Genomic DNA, 24,376 nt, shown 5'->3' on the forward strand with positions numbered 1-24,376 from the left:
AGCATAGACAGCACTACTTAAAGCAGGGCTTTTCAACCAGTGGTACAGGTACCACCTGTGGTACATTAGCACCTAGCAGGTGGTATGCGACCATCCTAGAAAAGGGGTAGAGGGGGAGGGGAATGAGCTGAACCGGTGGCAGCACTGCACAAACCTGAATGAGAGATGGCTGGAGCTGCAGGGCTGTCAGGGCTCAGCGGAAGAGCCAGGATCAGCGCCAGGCTCCAGCTGGAGCTCGGCACTGATCCTGGCGCTTCTGAGCACAGAAGAAGTGCCAATTAGCTGGAATGTTGCAGCATCTCCAGGGTTTTGTGATTTATATTCAGATGCTTGGCAACTGATACATATTTATGACGGTCACAGTGTCCCAGGGTCATGTGAAGTGACCAGAACCTGCTACAACCACCCAGTAGAGGGGGGGAAATAAAAACCTTCCACCCCACCCCCACTGCCAATCCTCAACAGAAATGCTCACAACAATGAAAACCTTGGACAGGAGGAAGAGCGCTGCCGGGCGGGCAGACAGGTGTCTTGCTCGGTTCTGGCTTGGGGGGCACTTTCTTCAGTGCCATAGTAACTTTGAACAGTCACTAAGCAAACTGTTGTAAGTCGAGGACTACCTGTACTTCATCACTTTTTTTCTTTTTTCTTTTCTTTTTTGGTCATCAAGTTTTTGACACCTTGGTAGGCGACTGGTGGTACTCAGCTGTTGCCATATTCTAAAAGTGGTACAATGGGTGAAAAGGTTGAAAAGCCCTGACTTAAAAGTCTGTGTTTATAAATACAGAACAAGGTTGTGTGCTAGAGGCTGGAGAAGACTGGCATATGCCCCTCTAGGGAAGAAGGGAGATGCAGGAGAATGTCCAAATTATTAGTTACACTGACTTCTTATCCATGGGAAGCCTTGAGCATACAGAATGAAGAGAAAAGTGCTTAAATGAATAGGCAAGTTTCAGAAAAAGCAAAGGGACACAACACCAAACAAACATGGATAATGGAGATGGAATGAGTTCAACAAGGAGATTTACCTTTGCTACAACAAAGTTCAAAGTCTCTGATTGTACTGACTAGATGACATCAGAACGTGAAATACACCGCCAATGAGAATGGTAGAACACTGGCTTGTTCTGAAGGACCTGAACTGAAGAATCTCTCAGGAATTGAGCCTGAAGAAAAGGAGTGGTTCAGAATAGAGAAGGGATTGAGTCAACGTACCAATTGTCCTCTTAATTTCTTAACTCAGCATGCCGGCTGGGGAATTCTAGGGAGTTGAAGTTCACACATCTTAAAGGTTACCAAATTGAAAAAAAAACTAGTTTAATTTATGCAGCAAATCCTAGGATTGAAAATGACAGCAGGAGCTAAATTTGTGACGTTTCAACCACCGGTATTATTCCAAAGCGGTTAATATTGTAAAAGATACTATCCTATCTCCTAGGAAATAGAAAAATCATACATTATATTTAGCAACTCAATTATTACTGAAAGTATATTTATATTTATATTATATTTATTAAATTTTTATACCGCCCTTCTCCCGAAGGACTCAGGGCGGTGTACAGGGCAAGTATGGTATGCTGCTTGCCTTCTGTGGAATAAATTAATAAATTAAACCAGGGCTTGGCCGTAGGACCACTTTTTAATTCCAGGAGTCATTGAATTTGGATTACTAGAATTTTTTTTCTGATCTGGAATTGAAGACAAGCATTTCAGAACCAGGGGTTATGAAACACCATTGTACTTCAGTGTTCAGAAGAAGACCATAGTTAAGCATGATGCTTTTACCCTGGATTCTTTAAGACCATTTTTACTACATTGTAAAAAGGAACTGTTCTGTCATTTCCTCTCCCAAGCTTTGGGATCACACACCTCTTAGTTTTTTTCCCCTTGACTGTCTGCAATCATGGGATTTCCAGTAATATAACTTGATCCACCCTTTCCTACCAGCCCAGGTGAGACCTCTCTGACTGGCTTTGCAAGTCTCATGAGAAGCTGCTTCCGCTTGAATAACTGGAGTAGTTGTCAGCAAAGCAAGTAACATTTCGTCACAGAAAATTGATGTCTGTACTGACATGGAGGACCAGAGTGATGAATTCTATTAATAGGTCATAAAGACAAAAAAGAGTACCATGTACAATTAGTCCTTGATTTACAATCACAATTGTGCTCTTGCTAAACAAGAGAGTTGTTAAGTGAGTTTTGCCCCATTTTACAACCTTTCTTGCTGTAGTTGTTAAGTGAATTATTGCCATTAAGTTAGTAAGATGGTTGTTAGGTGAATTTGGCTTCCCCCTTTGACTTTGCTTGTCAGAAGGTCACCAAAGATAATCCACATGACCCTGGAACATTGCAACTGTCATAAATACATTCTAGTTGCCAAGCATCCAAATTTTGATCATGTGACCTTGGGGTTGCTGCAACTAGTCGTAAGTATGAAAAATGGTCATCAATCACTTTTTCAGTAACATTGTAACTTTGAATGGTCACTAAAGAAAAGGTTATAAGTTGAGGACTACCTGTACTAAATCTGAAGACCTAATATCTAAGACATTTCTGACACAGGCATTCTGCAACTTTGCTGTTGAAGAGCCCTGCTTATGAAAGCAGATCAAGGGACTCATGTTTTCATTTGAAATATATCCTTGGCCCTCCCACAAAGAAAGCATTTTCTGCATTATGATCTCTCCCATAAAGTTCAAATTCATCCTTGAAAATCATCAGAATGTAGACTGTAAGCTCCTTCAGACCGTGCATGTGCTATTTTTTTGGTTCATTTTGATGATGGGTGAAGTATTACATGTCTTTCTCAGGAATATGAACGACTACATCAACATAATAAGGCTTACAGTGGATAGTTCTCTGTTTATCAAAAAGTATAGAAATATCCATCATAATACTTTTAATTTAAGATTTTATTTAATATTAGATTTTTTATTAAAATCTCCTTTAGTTTTCTTCTGTTCTTCTTGCTCCAGAGACTTGTATTTTCCTATATATGCTAAGCTAAGGTGTAAAGATTATAAGTACCAGGCCAGTGGATGTGATGCTTTTATTCCCTTCTGGCTGTCTGCACACAGCAAAAAGGTCAAGTCTGAAGTCAAGTTTAATTTCCCCAAACTGGACTTCAACTTTTAGAAATTCAACACTGTTTCACATGCCAAATAGCCACAGTTAAGGTTGTTTTGCAATTATTGTGTTGGTTATGAAATTAAGCTGACATTACTGGAAAGAGTTTCAGAAATAAGAATTAAGGATCAGAGGTGGTACTAGGCAGAAACTTTCTCCAAGATTTGGCTGCCCAAAAGTATTAAACTAATTAATGGACACTCAACTTCTCTGTGGATGAGGATGAAATTTCAGAGGAAATTAGTACTGAGGAAGAAAGAAATAACCATCCTATCCTTCCTCCTTCCTTCCATTAAAAGGTTTTTTTCAGCGTATTTTTCCATTGATAAGCAAAAAAAAAGTTTATTCACTGCCTTCCTAACAGATTAGACAGATTGAATAATTAAAGTTTAGGATGATGCAGGACCCAGATTGTTGGGGGCAATAAGCTGACTTTGTAATAATGCCGCTTGGGGGGGGGATGAAAGCCCTAATAAGCAGGCATATACATAGAATGAAGGCTATTGCTAAGCACATTTGATTTGTGCTTAGATTGTAAGCCGCCCTGAGTCTTCGGAGAAGGGCGGGATATAAATGGGATTAAAATAAAAAAAAAATCTCTAGATACCCTAAATGTCTGTAAAATCCAATACATTTGAGGAAGATTGGTCTCTTTCTATATTCTCCAGGAAAATTCATAACTGTTTCCTTTGAGGGAGACATTTTGGCAAAAGGACTAGCAATGGATTTATTTGCGTATTTACTTAGTTTGTAGTTTGTCATGTGACACAGAGAGGGATGGATCCTCAGTTTCAATTTTTGTCTTCAGGAACATTATATTTAATAGCCAGTAATCCACGAACAGATCTAACTCTTTGCAACTAACCAGATAGATACCCAACTTTTTATTGTTTTTAATGTTTTTAATATGCTTATACGTCAGCATATTTTTATGCTGATGTATGTTTTGATTGGGAGCCAACCAGAGTCGGTTATAAGATGGGTGATTATATAAATATTTTAAATAATTAACTATGACCATTACCATTGCATAAAACCACATGAAGAAATACTTCCTTTTTGCCTCAGTATCATAGCCAACCCTCTGTGGTGTAGATTTTTCACATCACAGTAGGAAATTTAGTTTTCTACTATTCTTTTCTTAAAAAGCTTAAGTAAAATTTACAGCACAATACTTTTCATCTCCAGTCACTGAACTTAGTGGCTAGTAAGAATGCCTTAAATAAGTGTTTTTATTGCCATGCACGGTCAATTATTTCCATACTCTTTAAGAAAAATGCAATCCAACTGGTGTCCTCAAGGTGCTTTAGATGACGATACTCCTGAGTATTGAAGCGTGGAGATGATAGGAGTTGTAATTTAGCTCGAGAGAAAAGCACAGTTTGGGAAGCATTGCTATAAGCTACTCCAAACAACTGAATGCTATAGAGCAGACATGTCAAACACAAGGCCCGGGGGCCAGATCCGCCCCGCGAAGTGGTTTCATGTGGCCCGCGAAGCCATCCTGGAAACAGTGAAGGAATGGCCCCCACTGCCTTGGCCCTGGCCCAGAGACCCTCCTTCTGCCAGAGACCCTCAGATCTGTCCCACTCCTGCCCGGGCCCCCTAGGCACCCTTGATGCGAACGATGTAGAGCTGGCCACGCCCACCCAGTAGGCCATATGCACTCTAGCCACGCCCACCCAGTAGGCCTCACCCACCCTGGCCACACCCACCCGGCCCCCTGAGGGCAACCGCAATGCTGATGCGGCCCTCAATGAAATTGAGTTTGACACCCCTGCTATAGAGTATAGACATGCAAGTTGATGTCTGAATAGAACTAAGCATTTTTTTTATTTCACCCAAGTCTAAACAAATAACTTATTTTTGATTTGGTAGAAGAATCCCTCTTGTTCCTGAAATGCATATTTCTGTTTTACTTGTTTAGCAGTATCTTTAATCTGTTAACATTAGAAGACTTTGCAATTATATTTCTATTAAATATAGGGCTTATTATCCATAATATTTTCTGTTGTGCTTGCTGTATTTTTCTATAAGAATGAAATTGTAATTAATCTCTTCCTATCTATCCCAACCCTCAGGATAACTCTCAGGTCATTCTGATTTTAACACTAAATCACTCTAAGCCTCAAGCTGTGTTGAGAAGCAGGAAATAACATGTTACAAGTAAACTTAGAGGAACATGTGAACCATGGATTTCAACATGCTATTTTCATAGAAGCATCCTACTAAGAGATTTTGGCCACTGTGATCATTATTAAATAGAAATCTCTGTGCTTACTCTTCCATTCACAGATAAGAAAGCAGTGCCTATCTTTATGTGTGGATTCGAGAACTGCATCACCATGGCATTAATCTTTGAACTTTGGTTGTGCGATTATTTTTAATACTCTCTTCGGCTAAAACCAAGCGGAGGGAGGTCTGGTTATCTCCGAAGCCATAGGGATCTTTGAATTTTACAATAAAAGTATATATGTTGTCTTCTGCACTTTTGGCTTGGCCCTGAGCCAAAAGGAAGAACTTGCATTGGATAAGGAAAATCTCCCAGACAGGCAGGCAGAACTAACCCTCTTGAAAAACCAGTTCGTCAGCTGCTACTCAAAAATCAGTTTCCCTCTAAGACATGCTGTGACAACATGCCCACAACAACGTTTACTTCTGTTGATCAACAGGAACAGGTAAGACGAGCGAGCAAGCGGGGTCTCTGCTTTTACTTTCAGCTTGACCAGCCAGCAGGAAGACTGGCCTGAAGGAGGAGAAAAGGGCTCCTACTTCTTTAGTGAGAGGATTTGTAACTAGGCTATTTGAAATTAAGCCCAGGAGCAAAGTGAGGATGAAGTGGTTTGTTCAGGGTTTTGAAGTACTGAGCCAGAACAATAGTCTCCTCTGATTTCATTTAGATAACTGACCAGAAGCAAAACTAACAGGGCTGTCTAGAAAACCTGGGTGGTCATCCGTACAATGTTCAGTTAGGACTGAATGGTCCTAGTTTAGATCTCTACTTACACAAATGTTCGTCTCTAGCTGTCATATTTCACAGAGTTGTTGTAAGGATGTAGTTGGGAGAGGATTGTGTTTGACATCCTAACAGAATATAACTACAATAAATACTTCCATTGTGCAAAGAAGGAGGCTTAAAATATTGTAACCTGCTAGGTTTCACCTCCTACAGTTTATCACTGCTCTTGTTTTATACAAGTACAGGTAGCCCTTGACTTAGAACCATGACTGTTTGAAGTTACAGTGGCACTGGAAAAAAGGGACTTGCAACCATTTTTCACACAATTCCGAGTTTAGGGGTTGACTATCTGAAGGCGTAACTCCCATGTTAACAAACCTGTTAAGACACTTAGATCTATAGGTAGACATTTGTCTATGTGATGTTCAGTAGAGGGCTTCAGTCCTAGCTAAGCATCCTCTTCCTTAAGAGGTGTTTTGGTCCCAACTGTCCAACCCTCCCCTATTAAAAACAAATTGGCAAACATTGGAAGATCACTGTGCAACACTAATGAAAACTTATTGATATTTAAATAAAATCTGTGAAAGGCAGCCAAGCCAAATGCTGTTTGGAATAAAAGGATTTCAATAGCCTTAAGATAAATCAGGGAGTCTCAACTTGGGCCAGGGTGCTCCATAACCCTAAGCTTAACCAACAAGGATCACATTCCCAATTTATGGGGTATTACTATTAGTACACCTCTTGGGATGCCTCACAGAATACCCAGAAACTGACTGGCTAGTCCTGCAAATACATGGAAGCCAAGCCACATAAGGCTTGATTAATCCCAGGACCTTGAGCTGGACCTGGAAATCTTTGGCAAATAATGCAATGGCTGAAGCACAGCTCTTGGACTGCGAATCCTGCTCACATCTTTCAGTACTATGGTCAAAGGGCAGCTCCATTGTAGTGGCCTAATCCTGTAGAGACAGAATAAGAATAAAACTAGAACTAGAACTAGAACTAGAACAGAACAGAACAGAACAGAACAGAACAGAATAGAGCTGGAAGGGACCTTGGAGGTCCTCTAGTCCAGCTCCCTGTTCAAGCAGGAGAAGAACCTATACCGTCCCAGACAGGTGATTGTCTAGTCCAGGGGTAGGCAACCTCGGCTCTTTTATGACTCATGGACTTCAACTCCCAAAATTCCTGAGTCAGCTATGCTGACTCAGGAATTTTGGGAGTTGAAGTCCATGAGTCATAAAAGAGCCGAGGTTGCCTACCCCTGGTCTAGTCTCTTCTTAAAAGTCTCCAGTGATGGAGTGCCCACGATTTCTGGGGCTAAGCTGTTCCATTGGTTGATTGTCCTCACTGTCAGGAAGTTTCTCCTTAATTCCAGGTTGTTTCTCTCTTTGATCAGTTTCCAACCATTGTTTCTCATCCTTCCCTCTGGTGCTTTGGTGAACAACCTGGCCCTCTGCCTTGTGGCAGCCCCTTAGATACTGGATTACTGCTATCATGTTTCCCCAATTTCTTTTCTTTAGACTAGCCAAACCCAAGACCGATAGCTGTTCTTCATATGTTTTAGTCTCCAGGCCTTTGATCATCTCAGTTGCTCTTCTCTGAATTTTTTCCAAACTCTCAACATCTTTTTGAGATAAGGTGAACAAAATTGGCTGCAGTATTCCAAGTGTGGTCTTACTAGGATTTTATAAAGCAGTATTAATACCTCGCGTATATTTATTCAACCCAGGATTGTATTAGCTTTTTTGGTTGCTGCTGCACACTGCTGGCTCATAGTCAAATGATCGTCCACTAGGACTCCAAGATCCCTCTCACAGTTACTGATTTTAAGCCAGGTTTTGCCCAATCTGTATTTCTACCTTTAGTTTTTCCTGCCTAAATGTAAATTTCTCCACACTGAAACTCATTTTGTTGAATAGAGCCCATTGTTCAAGTTTGTCAAGATCTTTTTGGATCCTGAGTTTGTCTTCTGGGGTGTTGGCTACTCCTGTCAGTTTGGTGTCATCTGCAAATTTGATGAATTCCCTTCAATTCCCTCATCTAAGTCATTTATGAAGATATTGAAGAGTATTGGGCCTAAGACGGAACCTTGTGGTACCCAACTGCTTACTTCTCTCCATGTGGATGTAGTGCCGTTGAGGACTACTCGTTGAGTACAGTTTGTCAGCTAGCTAGAAATTCATCTAGTGGTGATGTTGTCTATTACACCTTTTCCTAGCTTACCAAGTAGTAGATTGTGGTCTACCTTGTCAAATGCCTTACTGAAATCTAAGTATACTACGTCCACAGCATTTCGCTGGTCTACTAGTTTAGTCACTTTATCAAAGAATGAGATGAGATTGGTTTGGCATGATCTGCTTTTAACAAACCCTTACTGGCTAAAGGTATGAGCCTAGTGGGAAGGGACACAGCTCTGTGGCTTGGCAGAAGGGGCACTTTGGTCTCTACCATTTCTAATGAAACTGGCTAAGGCAGCAGGACTAACAGTGGGATTTTTTTTTTCCTATTCAGACTAGGCAACTCTGAGCCTGTTGAGCCAGTGGTCCAATTCACTATAAGGTAGGCACATATTCAGAGACTTATTTCTATAAAGTGTAATATATACTGCATATATCAATGTGTATTTTAATATGGCAGAAAATTTGCTGTCTTTTGCAGGTTGGGAGATTGGAGATATGATATTATTTATTCATTATTTTATTTGATATAATTCAGTGGAATATATCATTTAAATTTTTATGCAGCCCTGGATAGTATATGCTCCTGTCGGGCACCTTAGATTCTCCTCAGTCTTGTTGCCCAATGATACAGTTTTCTGGATGGACATTCAGACAGATAATGAATCCAAACCCAGCTATATAGTATTTTCTTCTGTTTCACCAGCCCATCAGGACCACCTGCTGCCCTTGCTTTGCAGACAGAAAGCAAAATCATGGTTAAAGCATGGATAAAATCACATTTAAATGTTGATGGTGGCTTGTTCTCCAAGCTTGCTGTTTAGCTTCCAAGCATTTTGTTCCCTGATAATGAAACACTCAGAAGCTAAACAACAAGCTGGGAGAACAAACCACAGTCCACATCTACCAGCCGAGCTACAAATATTTTCTACTATTTCAAACACATTTAAGTAGATATAAGACAATATCCCCTTAAATAGATATAGATAGTCCTCAACTTAACAACCATTCATTTAGCGACTCTTCAAAGTTACATTGGCCCTGAAAAAAATTGTCTTACCACTGGTTCTCGCAATTACAGCCATCACAGCATCCCTGCATTCACATGATCAAAATTCTGGTGCTTGGCGACTGGCATGTATTTGCGATGGTTGCAGTGTCCCAAGGTCATGTGATCACCATTTGCAACCTTCCCAGCAGGCTTCTGACAAGCAAAGTCAACGGAGGAAGCCCAGAATTGCTTAAGAACTGCATGATTCACATGACAACTGCATTGTTTCACTTAACAACTATGGCAAAAAAGGTCATAAAAATCAGGTGTAACTCGCTTAACAGCCACCTTGCTTAACAATGAAAATTCTGGTCCCTATTGTGTTTGTAAGTCGAGGACTACCGGTGTAAGATAATATCCATAGAGACCCTGTCTTCTCTATTGGAAATGTATTGGGGACCATGATTATGTGTATTCCTATCTTAATCTGCCCTACTAAATGATCATCTTCCAGCCATTTATGTTAACGATGCTAGAGACAAAAAAAGAAATAATTTTTGGAATATAGAATTTTGCTTCAGGGTTCACTTTATTATTTTATGTATGTATGGGGCTGTGTTTGTATTTTATACGCATATGCACATGCAAAGAATAAACAGAGCTCTGACCTTATTACACTATGTTATTTGGAGTAATGAGATTTGAAATAGAATCTAATCTAGATCTCAACAGCTCATTTTTTACTAAAAGTGACCAATCAATTAAATTACCTATTACAATGTTTCTATAGGTACTGTATGATTATTTAAAAATAGAATAATACAATTTGAAACCAAAGCAATAATACAATTTAAAACCAAAGCGATACAATGCAATCTAATGTCACAAAAATTAGTAAAAACAGTCAGATCAGAAATAAATCGGAGCTGAAATAATGTAATTTGGGTAAAACAGCAAGATCTTAAAACATTTTAAAAGCTTTACCACTTCCTCTAGGATTTAATTTCTGCCATGCTTCATGTCAGTTTAGAATAGAAGATGGATTTTATGAAGGACACTTATTCTTTCATCACTGGCCTCAGCATCTCTTGTCCTTTTAGGTTTCCATTATGGGGGAGGCAGGAGTAGATGATCCCAACCTTGTTGATCAAGAACTTCGTGATATGGATGAAGATCGCTTATGGGAGATGGTGGAGGGCCATCGCTATAGAATTGTGCGTAGTATCTCTCCCAGTCGTCTTACCCCCTACTTACGGCAGGCCAAGGTGCTGGGTCAATTGGATGAGGAAGAAATATTGCACAGCCCCCAGTTCACAAATAGAGCCATGAGAGTCGGTAAGCACTCTGGGTATGGTATTGGAATGTTTATGACAATGTGATATGTGGTACTGTAACGTGCAGAGCAGAGGATAGCCTTAGACCAGGGGTCTTCAAACTTGGCCCTTTTATGACTTGTGGACTTCAACTCCTAGAATTCCTCAGCCAGGCCTGGCTGAGGAATTCTGGGAGTTGAAGTCCACAAGTCATAAAAGGGCCAAGTTTGAAGACCCCTGCCTTAGACAATGGAGAATCAGTTATAGTGATGTCCAGTGGGATTATATGTTGGCTCCAGCACTACTCTGCCAAGGGCACCAAGAAGCCATGGCTGATGCATAGTAGGCAAAGCTAGCCAAATTACTTTGGGACTTGAGGCAGTTAATTCCTTGCCCTTCCTATTCCTCACAGTATAAATATAGTAAATTAATGTTTTTCTGGTACCCAAAATCTGGTATCAGAAAGAGCTACTCCATTCTGTCTAAAATAGCACTGATTCTATCTAGGGAAGAGAGGTGTGAAGGGAGGGAGGGAGGGAGGGAGGGAGGGGAGAGAGAGAGAGATTACTTCCTTGGATAGGTAGTAGAATCCATTCTATAAACTAGATTACACTACATATAAGATTTATAATCTTATACCTGTTATTACAGGTAAATGGAGAAGGGTTCCAGTTTAAGTGGCAAGCTTATTCTTTATTTACAGGTTAAGACATATATGGCAACACTGCATTTAAAAGATAGTGCTTTTAGAGAAACCAAAAAAGATTCACTAGTAAGTTTGCTCAAATACTATTAAATAAGTAAATGGAAGAAGGGCAAATTATATGTCGTATGTACTTCAAGTTTCTCTGCCTGGGTAACTTTTAAGTTGTTGGACTTTTTAGTTCCCATCATTTTACATTATTAATGTTCCTGATCTCTTATAGGCCACATGCTGGATCTCCTGAAATCCCGTGGGAAAAATGGGGCTCTCGCTTTTCTGGAAAGCTTGAAACTTCACAATCCTGATATTTATGTGTTCATTACCGGCTTGGAACCTTCCATAGACCACAACAATTTTAGTGGTGAGCATTTTCCATCCTTCCTACATCACCCATTCTTAACTGGGCTCTTTTCGTTAAGCAAAACAGATGATACAGTAAAGTCCAGTAATCAGTTCTGACCTCAGTTCTGACGTTAGAACTGAAGATGCTTCTTGGATGACAAGCAAAATGTCTTCAGAGAAAAAACGATGTCCAGTTGTGAAGAAGGAGGAACTGCCGACTATAGAAGAATGGACTCTAAAAGTTTCTGACCTGGCGGAAATGGCAAAGATTTCAGCTTATTTGAAAGACCATTCGCAACAACGTTATATTATGGAGTGGAAAAAGTGGATTGATTATATCCAGAACAAATATGGGACCAAAAAGTTTCACTTAGCATTTGAATAAGTTTTTTTCTTTTTTCTTTTTTTATGTGATATTAGTATTGCTTCTAGTCATTTCATATGAGCTAGAGTGCGATAGACTTAATAGTTTATTGTTGTTAACATATGGTTGTTTATGATTGTTTTTTGCTTTTATACCTTGTATTTAGCTCTGGGAAGTCGGGGAGGGGGGAGGGGGGAAGGGGGGGAGGGTTAAGGAGGGTTAGGAAGGGTTGGGGGGAGGGAGGGGGGGAGGGATTGTTAAAGATAAAATGTATTGTAAAACTTTTCTTTCTTTTTTTTTATTGAAAAGTTTTAAAATACAGTTTTTTAAAGGAAAACTGTATTTTAACTGTATATTTTATTGTAAAACTTTTCCATTAAAAAAAAAACGATGTCCAGTTGCTTTTTGAAAAAGCACCTTTGGGACAAGAATGACCTGGATGACTGAGAATCTCCATCGATGCCTAAGCATTTTCTTCTTTTCTCTAGATCTAATCGAAAGTTCCCAGCTGACAGAATGCTTGGCCAAAGCAGTTAGCAGCCTGCAAGAGGAGCTAAGCCAGGAGAAACGCCAGAAGGTGTCCCTGCTCCAACACTGCCGCAGACTCAAGGAAAACACTGCCCGACTGGAAGCTGAGGCTGAAAGCTTACGGGGCATTGAAACCGAGTGTAACCGGATGAAGAGGGAACTCAGTGCTCACTTCCACGAGGCCCTCAAGCTTAAAGATGAACTTTATGGGCTCTCTTTGCGCTACAGCAGTGCCCTTCAAGAGAAGGACCTGGCTATTACCCGCTGCCGGAGCTTGCAGGAAGAGGTGTGAGAGAAGAAGGGTGCATGGAGCTTTTCAGGGTTTGTGATATCATATTTGCAGGTCCTGCGTGCCATTGGTAAGATGATTGCAGATGGTCTCATCTGCTGAACCGTGGCATTTTGCTGGTCAAGAGAAGGATAACTGTAGGCAAAATGCTTGCTAGAGCACCAGGATGGTTCTGCTCGTGACCTGCAGTCATCTGTAGCTGTCCTCTTTTGTTTGAAAGGGCAATAGAATATGAGAAATGTTAGCTCCCATGGACCATCTATCTCAGTATCTTGTTTCCATGGATACTGCTGCTGCCAAAGATGAAAGATGCAGCCTAAGAAACAAATGGGAAACCCAACAGAGATAATCTAGCTTAATCTGAATGACATGTCTAATAGACTATGATAGATGAACTTTTAGTGATATACCAATTTGGGATGATTTTGCAGGATCCAACATTATGCAGATTTAAGGTAGAAATCCCTCAAAACCATCTGCTGAAAAAGAATACAAATTATTAAAAAAAAATCAATCTGATGCCTGAAAATCCGTGGGGGAGGGGGGGTGCGGGTTCTTCGCACCCGGCGGGCTCCTCATGGACTTGCCAATGAATGAGGACACGTCTCTCTGAGTGTTCTCGGGATGAGGGCTCAGACTGAAGTCCTAAGCTCTCTTTTATTGGAAACATAGGTTACAAAGTCAGCAAGTTAACACAGGTTACAAAGTCAGCAAGTTAACATAGGTTACAAAGTCAGCACAAGCAACAAGCAGTTAAATGGTTACATTTTAGTTATGCAGGAAGGAATTATCTTATGTTTACAAATGGTTGCATTTCAACTATACATCAAGCAGGTATCTTAAGGTTATAAATTAGCTACGTTTCTGCATGGAATGTCTTTGTTCCTGTAACTATCTTGTATGTGTTACTTTCTTGTACGTGTTCCAACGGGTGTCCGTCTGCACGTAGCAAGGTCATCTGAAAACTTGTCTCTGCCCTGAGCCAGACCTGCGCCATTTTATGTGAGCCTAAGGTGGAAATATGACAGGTTTCCTACATCTCCTCCTTTTTTGTTTTTTAGACCCAAGGGGCTCAGGAGGACAGAGATGTGGTGCATTCCGTTGCTAAGCATAAGGCTTTCTTTTGGCCCTCCTCGCCATCTGTGTCTAATGCGAAGGAGGCCTTTTCAATGGCACGGTCCGTAGTATCTGACTCAAGGTCTTCTTGAGGCAATAACTGATATTTTCTTTCCCACAAGGCATTTACATGCTTGATGGCACGTTGCTCTGCTATAAATGAAATGCTATTAGAGATAGTTCTAACAAAAATAGGTAAAACACAAGGCAATATAACACATCCTAAAGCAATCATACTAATTAAAGCTACAATAGCTTGCAAACCAGGTAATTTGGGAAACCAGGAGCCAAATAATTCCTGAAAGTTAAAACCATTCCATGTTTGAACAGGAACATGAGCTACTTTAATCATTTTGTCTGTGATCTCCTGAATCACTTTCCCACTGTCATCAATTTCAATACAACAATTTGTAAGATTAAATTTTCCACATACCCCCCCTTCTTTAGCTAAGAGATAGTCCAGGGCCAATCGATTTTGCATAATATAAGTTCTTGATTTAGCACTTTCTTTAGCTAAATGGGTCATGGCTGAAACTGTTTCATTAGTGACAATTTCTACAACTGCTTGCAGCCGAATCAAACGATTGAGTAAGTAAATTGGGGTCCTATAGCCATAGGTCCCATCTTCTGCCCAAGTTGCAGGTCCATAATAATGGATTATACGGTCGGGGGGCCATTCATTGTCTTTCCAAACACCCCGATGAATGTTTTTTGTGTCTCGTTCACTACGGATGTTACCAATTTCTTCATAAACTGGAACACCCAACACTTGTCGCTGTTGGAGGGGCAAAAGGAAAAAGCTAGGCCGGATGGCTCCTAGAACACAAGAACCATACCAGTCCTTGGGAAGAAAATTATAAGCAAAACGTCCACAAATCCAATATAGGCCGGTAGGAGCTTTCCATTGCAAGGTGTTGTGTTCTGGATCTAACAGGAAGGCCATATTTGTCATTTGTGCCAATGCGTTGTTGGGCTGTGAGTCCGAAGAACCTGACCACCAAGTATTGTTTTCCCAAGTCCCTTTGCATCGTAATGAGCCCACGTTACTATGGCGAAAATCAGTCCTATTACGTTGGTAACAAATGTTGCCGACCAAGTTGGTGGTTATAGCCCAAATTTCTTGTCCTTTCGGAATAAAGGTGTAATTGGCCTGATTTTCTAACACCTGAGTGTAATTGAGTTCATGGGCTTCCCATGGCCATTGATCCCCCATATTAGTGCCCCCACACACAAAACAATTTTGTACCGTGAGCTCCTTAGCAATAGTTTCTGCCAAGGCCAAAAACATGTTGTGAGCTCTAGGGGGAAGTACCAACCCCTCCATTTGTTGGATTTCTTGATAATAAGAATGAAAAAGTGACTGACTAAGGGGATCTAAATTGTGCTGAATAATCTGGATTGTTAAGGTTACACTGGGGTCGGAGCCTGTTCCGTCGATACCCAGCCCATATTGATTGTTGACCCCTTTCCAGGAATGTGATCCCAACCAATTTTGTGGGACCGGGAATGTCAAATTTATTAAGTTGCAATTATGCTGGTGGCAGGAGGAGTTTGCTGGCAATCTGGTAATATAAAGTGTCTTATGCTGATTATACCTGGGTATGGTATCTGGATGGACAGTCATTCCTCGGGACTGAAAGTCCACACATTTCCAGTCCCCACAATAGGTGCCTCTGCCGCAGGAGTCGCGGTAGTCAGATCGTCGGGCGCATATATACTTTTCATTGTTGGAGTAAGTTCGCCGCCATTCTAAGGATCCGCATGTACTGGCCCCTTCATCCATGGCTCTGCATGCATCAAAGATGACAGATTGAGAAACCTCTCTGTTGTAAAAATCATGACTAACCAGGAGAGCTGACCCTGCTTCAATTTTAATTGTGTATCGATGAGTGGGTCCCTTTGGGTTGAAACATTGAATTTTACCAGCGTCAGTACAGATGAAGTATGATGTACCATTATAGGTGCAGTGATGTGACAGTTTGGTTTTGCAAGATAGGTGAGTGTAAAAAATCAATGTTCGAGTGATGAGGGTGCCTTGTTTGGTGGTTACCATGCAAAGTTCACATTGTCCTTCAGTCTGAAGCACCGCGGTCGTATGAGTTGGTAATGTTGATGAAAAACCGATAAGAGTCACCAACCATATTGTCGTTTTTAGCGGGGTCCGTAGTTGTTTTTGTGGAGGCATGATATGGGCGAACATGGCGACCAGGGATCCACAGCACTTTGTCTGGCAGTTGGACTGCAGCGTAGCCTCTGCCCCAGGTGATAAGGTCTGCAGGGCCTTGCCAAGTTAGGTCTGGAAGTTGTCGGTACCAAACCTGTGGCTTAGGGAGATCTGAAGAAGAAGAAGAAAAATGCCGCTCTGCAGCTGTGGTTAAGGGATGGCCAGTCAAGTTTGAAAAGTTTAGAGTGTAGAGGCAAAGGTTAAGAGTGTCTTGCACTGCTGGGAGGTTGGGGCTTCGTTTTCCCCCGTTCTGATTTTTATAGCGATCTAAAGCATGTTTCAAGGTTTGGTTAGCCCTTTCCACCAAGGCTTGGCCTTGGCTATTATATGGAATTCCAAATTTGTGTGTTATTTGCCAATAATGACAAAATTCTGCCATGGCTTGACTGCTATAGGCAGGGCCATTATCTGTTTTGAGTTCTTTTGGACATCCCAGCACTGCAAAGGTCCGAATACAATGATTAATGACATGTTTGGTGGCTTCTCCCCTTTGGGGGGTAGCCATGATGAATCCTGAAAAAGTATCAATTGAAACATGCAAATACTTCCATGGGGCAAATGGTGCATATTGTGTGACATCCATTTGCCAAATTTGGCAAGGCTCCAATCCCCTTGGATTGACACCCATAGGGATTGCAGTGGCTTGTTTGCTGCAGGTTGGACATTGCTGGCGAATTGCAATAGCTTCTGCAGCGGTAATGCCAAACTGCTTTTGCAAAGCTTTGGAATTTTGATGAAAATATGAATGACTTTCACAGGGGGTGAGGGGTTGCAAGGAACAGGCCGAAGGTCTGGAGGCAGCCTGATCTGCAACAGTGTTTCCCTCTTGCAAAAAACCTGGAAAAGGCTGATGACTACGAATGTGAGCAACAAAAACAGGATGTTGGCGTTCAAAAAGCAAATTTTGCAAGGTTAAAAAAAGTTGTAACAAATCTGGTTGAATGGATGGGGATAAATAAGATCCATAAATCACTTGAATTGTGTGATAAACATAAAAGCTATCCACAATAAGATTCAAAGGTTGAAAGGAAAAAATTTGACAGGCCAAAATTGAAGCAGCCAACTCAGCTTTTTGAGCTGACTGCTGGGGTGTTGTTTGCTTGGTTATCCATTGACCATTTTCCAACCAGGCACAGGCGCCACACTCCTTGCTCCCATCTGCAAAAACTGTAACAGCCGAATGTAGGGGGTGAGGAGACAAGGGTGACAACCAGTCAATGGGTACAGTGCGAACAATTTGCAAACGATAATCGGGTGGTGGGTGGCAAGAAACCTTGCCATGCCAATCAGCTAAGGAAAATTGCAATTCACTGGAGGTTTGAAAAAATGATTCCCAAATCCGCAAAGACATAGGCACAAAAAGAGTGTCTATCTCCAGCCCAATCAAGGCTTTTGTTCGGTGACGAATTTTAAAAATCAATTGAGCCAATTGTGCTTCTCTGGTTAAAACAGAAACTTTGGGCGTATGGGATAAATGAATCCACTCCAAAATTTTCAATTGGTGAGCACATTGAACAATAGCAGCAGTAAACAGTCCAGGTGTGTTTAAAATAATAGCAGCAAAAGGAACATTAATAACCATACGATCTACCCAGATCTTTTTTAGTGCATCATTTACCAACTGCAAAGTTTTAATATGTTGTTCTGACAAACAGATTTTGTCTGCTGGATGCTTTCCTAACGTTAAAGCATGAAACAAAGGAGACAAATCTGATGTTGTTAAGGACAGATATGGTCTTGCCCAATTAATGGTTCCTAGATATTGCTGCAATTGTACCAATGTTGGTTCTGATGGCAAAAATAATTTTGGAATATGAGGAAAAGCTGCTGTAGATAAAAGCTTATGGCCTAAATAGGAATAAGGCGACATGTGTTGAACTTTTTGTGGACTGACAAAAAATCCAAACTGATTTAAAATTTTTGTTAAAAATTCAAAAGTTGCCATAACAGTTCCTTTGGGGCCTGGTGCTGCAATTAAAATATCGTCCATATAGTGATAAACCAAAAAATGTGGATGCTTATCACGATATGGCTGCAACACTTTTGCCACGTACCATTGACACATGGTGGGGCTATTAAGCATGCCTTGAGGTAAAACCTTCCATTGGTATCTTTGGGCAGGTTCAGAGTTATTGAGAACAGGCAAAGTAAAAGCAAACAGTTGTCTATCTTCCTCACATAAAGGAATAGAAAAGAAAGCATCTTTCAAGTCAATGATCATGAGGTCGTAATTTTGAGGAATCAAATTCGGATTTGGCAGGCCAAGTTGTAGCGCCCCCATCGGTTTAATTATGGAATTTACCGCTCGGAGGTCGTGTAGGAATCTCCATTTACCAGATTTCTTTTTAATGACAAAGACAGGCGTATTGTAAGGACTGTTGGATGGCTCGATATGAGCACTTTCCAATTGCTCCTTAACTAATTGCTTTAAGGCGTGTAATTTTTCTAAGGTGAGGGGCCATTGGTTTATCCAAACAGGAGTATCAGTTGTCAATTGGAGCTTTAAGGGTGAAATAGACATAGTGAATCTATTCAAGTGTCAATTTAGCTTGGAACTGTTGCATCAAATCACGACCCCACAGATTTGTGTGAATAGGCAATATGATAGGTTGAAAGTAAGCGACTGAAGAAACAAAGGAAGAAGTTACCGGGAGCCACCTCTTGCTGCGCACGGCGTGTTGAATTCCCCCTACTCCTCTGACAGCAGGGGCGCTCTCAGTCTCCCAGCCCTGTGGCCATTCCGAAGATCGGATGACACTTACGTCCGCCCCTGTATCCAATAAACCAGAAAAACTCTGGTCATTGATAGTAAACGTCATCATGGGGCGACCATCTTGGACTGGCTGCTCAACTGCAAGCGCATCCGTGACCTCAGAGGAGGGCGGAGCCGTGGCTGGGACCAATAAAATGGCTGATGCCACAAGGTCCCCTTTGTGAAAAATTGTGGGTGAGTTTCCGGTAACCGCCATAGCAACAGAGGAAAAGTCATGAGAGTCTCGCAAGAATGGGGAAGCTAGAATTCCCCTAGCAATAAGATCGCGCACAGGAAAAACCAGGAGTGGGCCTTTAGGAGGTAAAGGGCATTTAGGATCGGGTTCAGTAGGCAGAAAATAGACTAAGCCAGGAACATTAATTTCAACCTCTTCTGAGGCGACTATGCGAATAGGGGGAGAATGAAAAAGAGGATCAGGGAAAAGTTCAGAGGGGTTAGAAGTGTTAAGAGGAAAAGAAATGTCAGCCTTTGGTGTCGGGCTGGCTGACTGCCCCTCCTCTAGTTTCCCTGCTGGGAGCTAGAAGAGGCGCGGCATTGATTGACCCAATGGAACCCCTTTTTGCAGCGGGGGCACACCGTTTTTGGTTTAGCCAATTGATTGCCAAATTTGGAGGCACCTCCACCAGGGGCTCTACATTGAGATTTGAAATGGCCTGGCTTGCCACAGTGAAAGCAATTTCCCATTGGTTTTCTTTGTCCTCCATTATTTAGTGCCATAGCCAGGGCATCCATGGAATATGCCGTTGTGCCTACTATGCGACATGCGTTTAAATAATCAGCAAGAGTGGCATTTGGCATGGCAATAATTGATTTTAACAATTTCTTACAGTCTTCATTAGCATTTTCATAAGCCAATTTTAACAGGAGTTCATTTCGGGCATATTCATTGTCTATTTGCCTTGTTATTTCCTCCTGCAGTTTATCCACAAAGTCTGAATAAGCCTGATTGGGACCTTGATAAACCTTTGCAAAAGACATTTTAGCTTTTCCGTGAGGATCATCTATCTTGCGGAAAGCTGCTAAAGCCCCTTCCTGTATCAAATTAAAAGCCTCCCTTGGGCTTTGAGCCTGTTGGTCATTTGTAACGAATTGTCCTGTGCCAAATAATTGATCCCTGTTTACTCCTTGAGGTAATCCAGCAAGAATTTTTTTCTCTATTTCTTTTTTATACTCAGATTCCCAAACTACATATTGTGAAGGTGTCAGTATCATATGTGCAATGGACTTCCAGTCTACCAATGCCATCACATAAGTAGAGGCCATGGAAACGAAGAGTCCTTGTACAAAAGGCGATTGAATGCCATATGAAGCAACAGCTTTTTTAAGATCTTTCACTATATTCCATTGCAGTCCTTCATATGTGTGAACAGCATTTCCTCCAGCTGCCGGAGCTGGCTGGATGTTTACTGGATAGCAAGACAAATCTTCCAATGTTAGCTGTCCTGATCGGGCGGCCTGTCTAACAGCATTTGCCACCATTCCTTCTCTAGGATAATTGTTAATTACTTCTGGCTGAGCCTGAGGGGCACTGGGAGCCGCAGCTGAGGTGCCCTGCTGAGTTTCTCCCGGCTGAATAGGTTCCTCATAAGGAGGGGGAGCCGGAGAAACGGAAAAGGCTTCTTTAAGTCCCTTTTCGTGAATCAACAAACATTCCATTAAGACTCGCCAGGTTGTTAACATTTTTGGAGGTGCTCGAGGAGGTTCATGGAGCCATTCTCCAATTTTTCTCCATGTCCCTGTTTTCAACGAGCCCTTTTCCGGATAAGCCGGAGTATTTTCCCAAATATATTTTAGTAAAGCTTTCAGCTCCTTTTTTGAAACTGCTGGCAATTGTTTGCCACTACTTTTAAGTAAAATATTAGAAGTTCTGACTATTTCCTCAAGCTCTTTCAGGTGCGCTGCCTGTTGCCTAGAAAATTTGTTCCCCATACTCACGAATGGATCGTCGTCTTCACGAGGCGAGATCGGGTGCACAGCCTATTCCAGGCTATGAGTATGGAGACCGTCAGAGACGTATCCGCTCGCAGCAGATCACGTCGGGGTCACCAGTTGCGGGTTCTTCGCACCCGGCGGGCTCCTCATGGACTTGCCAATGAATGAGGACACGTCTCTCTGAGTGTTCTCGGGATGAGGGCTCAGACTGAAGTCCTAAGCTCTCTTTTATTGGAAACATAGGTTACAAAGTCAGCAAGTTAACACAGGTTACAAAGTCAGCAAGTTAACATAGGTTACAAAGTCAGCACAAGCAACAAGCAGTTAAATGGTTACATTTTAGTTATGCAGGAAGGAATTATCTTATGTTTACAAATGGTTGCATTTCAACTATACATCAAGCAGGTATCTTAAGGTTATAAATTAGCTACGTTTCTGCATGGAATGTCTTTGTTCCTGTAACTATCTTGTATGTGTTACTTTCTTGTACGTGTTCCAACGGGTGTCCGTCTGCACGTAGCAAGGTCATCTGAAAACTTGTCTCTGCCCTGAGCCAGACCTGCGCCATTTTATGTGAGCCTAAGGTGGAAATATGACAGGTTTCCTACAGGGGGGGTTGTCTGTACATTACAGTTGAGTTTGGTTGTATTTTTGACCAAGCTGAATCAGGTTTATGTCCAAGGAAATAGAAGAATAATTGGCTACTATGATTTCTTTACCCTTTGCCTTTTTTCTTCTTCCTTCTGTGATGTGATCAATTGGATCTTTATTTCAATTAACTGGGTTTACTGGATATCAGTACACTTGGGCTGTAGAAGAAGACAGTTTCCATTTAGTGTTTAGTAATCGCAGCTGCAATTAATTGAGGACGTGGTCCATCCTCACTTTCTATTAGAGTTTCTGGCTGCCGTGCTCTCCTGCACCTTCTGAACATTCCGCACCGAAGCCCGAGCTTTGTTTTCCATTTTTTTCCCCATTTCTCCCCCACACACACCAATTTCTAACAATCAGTGCTTGATTTTTCTTGGACTGATTGGGACTGGGAATATTCTCTAATTAATTTTTTTTCCCCTAAAAGCTTTTTTCTGTAGTTCTGCAAACTTTGGGCTTTACTTCCATTTTATTTCTCAGAAACTTTGATTTTGGTCCGTTCACATTGGTTGGATGTGCTGTGCTTAGAGGAACATTTCAGCCAGTTTGTTGTGGTGGTGAAAGTACTGGCCTAGAAATCAGGAGACTGGGAGTTGTAGTTCCGCCTTAGGCATGAAAGCCGACCGGGTGACTTTGGCCAGTCATTCTCTCACACCCCAGTCCACCTCCTAGGAATGTGGCTGTGGGGAAAAACAGGAGGAGGAAGGAATACTAGCTATATTCTCTGCCTTGAGTTCCTTATAAAGTAATATGGTTGGATAAAATCTAATCAGCGGTAAATTCTTAAAGCAAGAAGTTCAGGACTGATGCTGTGGAGGGAACTGCCCAAACTGGTAACTTACTTTTCAGCTCTGCTAGCCTTATTCACAGCTTTTCCTTTCTTTCTGTGTACCTGTCAATGGTAGCTCTACCTGATGAAGCAAGAATTACAGCGAGCCCAGATGTCATCATGCCATAAAAGGGAAAGACCCTCAAGAATATCTGGGGATGCACAGATGCAGACAGATGAGCTCTTAAAGCTGAGAGAAGAGAATGAGCATCTCAAATCACTGTTGGAGCTGGAAACCTTCAGTGTGGTAAAAGAAGTTGTCAGCTATGTTCCTATCCTTTCCTAATAATCCTAGGAATAATAGAGAGGATAAGAGATCTGAGACACAGAATTATTAGTAATTTCACCAGGTGACAGTTTCAGGATTCTTTGGAGCAAGCTAGGGGAGGTAAATCTGTGAAGAAAACCACATGAGTTTGCAGGAGGTAGCATGACCAGAGCTTTCTTGGCCAAGGGCATTTTCTTGCAAAGGTAAGCCAAAGGCTTTTGCACAATGTGGAGCAAAAGATTTTTTTCAGCCCATTTAATCAAGACTTAGCACACCTTTGTATACGTCTCCTACAGCTGCACAATGTTCTTTTCAGGCTGCAGTTAGGTGGCAATTGTCTAACTTGAGGGCCTCCTCCATGTGGGCACCCCAATTCCTCTCTAGGTGTGGCATGGGACAGGGGTTGGGATGAAAAAGCTTTCTCTAATAAGCCTCCCTTACCTGTCCAGGTGCAGAAAGATATTCTAGAGCAGAACCTTGATGATGCTCTGGAGGGCAAACAGGAATTGCTAAATCGACTTCACTCACTGAGAGAGCAAGCAGCACTTGCTGAGAATCAGCGAAAACAGGTGAGAATGCCAAGCTACCTGAAGAGTTACCAGCTCCTATGCAAGAGGGAGGGAGAAAGTCTGTTTATGTGCCTAGGAGAGGCATCTTCTATACTTTCAGAAATTGCCACTCTCCTTTGTGCCTACCTTACACGACGGGGGTCTGGAAGTAGCTCGTCTCTTATGTACATGGCAGCAGACATGTGAAAATAAAAAGTATATTAATTGCAGTAAGATCAGTCCTTTTTCAGTGCTCAAGGACAACCCTGTTTAAGAACAATGACTTTATTTGATATGATCTAAAAGGGCTAAAGAAGAGTAGATATTTTGTAATGTTGGTTTTACATACAGAAAGCATTATAACTCTAATATAGGAGTCAGTAATTTTGAGCTAGTAATCCTGACGTCTTAAAATAGCATTGTTGCCATGTGCTTGCAAGGTGGTTATAGGAAAATTGTTTAATTGATGTATTTATTAAATTTCTATGTCATCCATCTTCCCTACAAGGTGACTGTGGGTGGCTTACAAATTATACAAAGTTTTTATCTTTGTTCTCAGACATCAGATTGTAATAGGAGGTTAAAGAGAATTTAGGCCATATTAGGCTACTCTGTTTTTGTAAGACTTGCCAATATTACATGTAATAAGAGCAAAGGGTCCTAAATACAAAAAAAATACTTTCATGTTGCTGTATTTGTATTTTTATGCAGTGTTGGGAAGAAAAAGAAAATACTTTAATTGAATGTCAAAAGATGAAAGTAGACTGTGAGATCTACAAGGAGCAAATCAGTGCCCTTCAGGCTCAAATAGCTGATCTACAGAAAGAAAGAGATCAGGTATTAGAAAATGTGATTATGAAATGACAGCTTTTCCGTCAAAGTGACAAAAAGGTTGTCAAAAGGTGAGAAACTGTCTTGTTGGCAGAGATCTTAACATGATTGAACTTTACGGTGATTGCCAACTTAAATAGTTTATGTTGTATAAAGTCCACTGGTAGAACTCAATACCTCAGTACTGAGATTTTTATTTAATTTTGTGCTTTGCAATCTAGGCTTCATGTGGTTTTCCAGTTGTTCAATATGTCAAATACTACAATGCTACAAATGCTACAATTAAATATTATTAAAGTTACTATAGTATTATTAGGGTTACTATGCCCCCTTCTTTGTATTAATTCTTGCTATCCCTAAGTTTTAATTACTGCATGAAATGTGCTTCTTGTTACCTGTAGCTTGTTTC

At 41.2% G+C, this 24,376-nt stretch overlaps 1 protein-coding gene across 6 annotated transcripts in view; it reads left to right on the plus strand.

The window, feature by feature from the left end:
• The first annotated feature begins 5,464 nt into the window (after positions 1 to 5,464).
• CARD14 (caspase recruitment domain family member 14) overlaps positions 5,465 to 24,376 on the plus strand; it is a 39,075-nt gene continuing 20,163 nt past the window's right edge. For 4 of the 6 annotated variants that reach the window (XR_014491312.1, XR_014491313.1, XR_014491314.1 and 1 more), the window contains exons 1-8: positions 5,466 to 5,804; positions 8,600 to 8,647; positions 10,357 to 10,591; positions 11,496 to 11,633; positions 12,467 to 12,792; positions 22,397 to 22,567; positions 23,038 to 23,157; positions 23,848 to 23,973. Coding sequence is in view for 3 of the 6 variants with exons in the window: in XM_083353604.1 (XP_083209730.1) it covers positions 10,366 to 10,591; positions 11,496 to 11,633; positions 12,467 to 12,792; positions 22,397 to 22,567; positions 23,038 to 23,157; positions 23,848 to 23,973 (1,107 nt within the window). In the remaining 3 variants the exon portion in view is untranslated. Of the gene's footprint in view, positions 5,805 to 8,599; positions 8,648 to 10,356; positions 10,592 to 11,495; positions 11,634 to 12,466; positions 12,793 to 22,396; positions 22,568 to 23,037; positions 23,158 to 23,847; positions 23,974 to 24,376 lie in introns of all 6 variants that reach the window. The other 2 variants (XM_083353602.1, XM_083353603.1) reach the window with 1 other exon arrangement.

Source organism: Vipera ursinii, assembly GCF_947247035.1.
Source record: "Vipera ursinii genome assembly, chromosome: 2".
In the NCBI taxonomy this organism is placed as follows: domain Eukaryota; kingdom Metazoa; phylum Chordata; class Lepidosauria; order Squamata; family Viperidae; genus Vipera; species Vipera ursinii.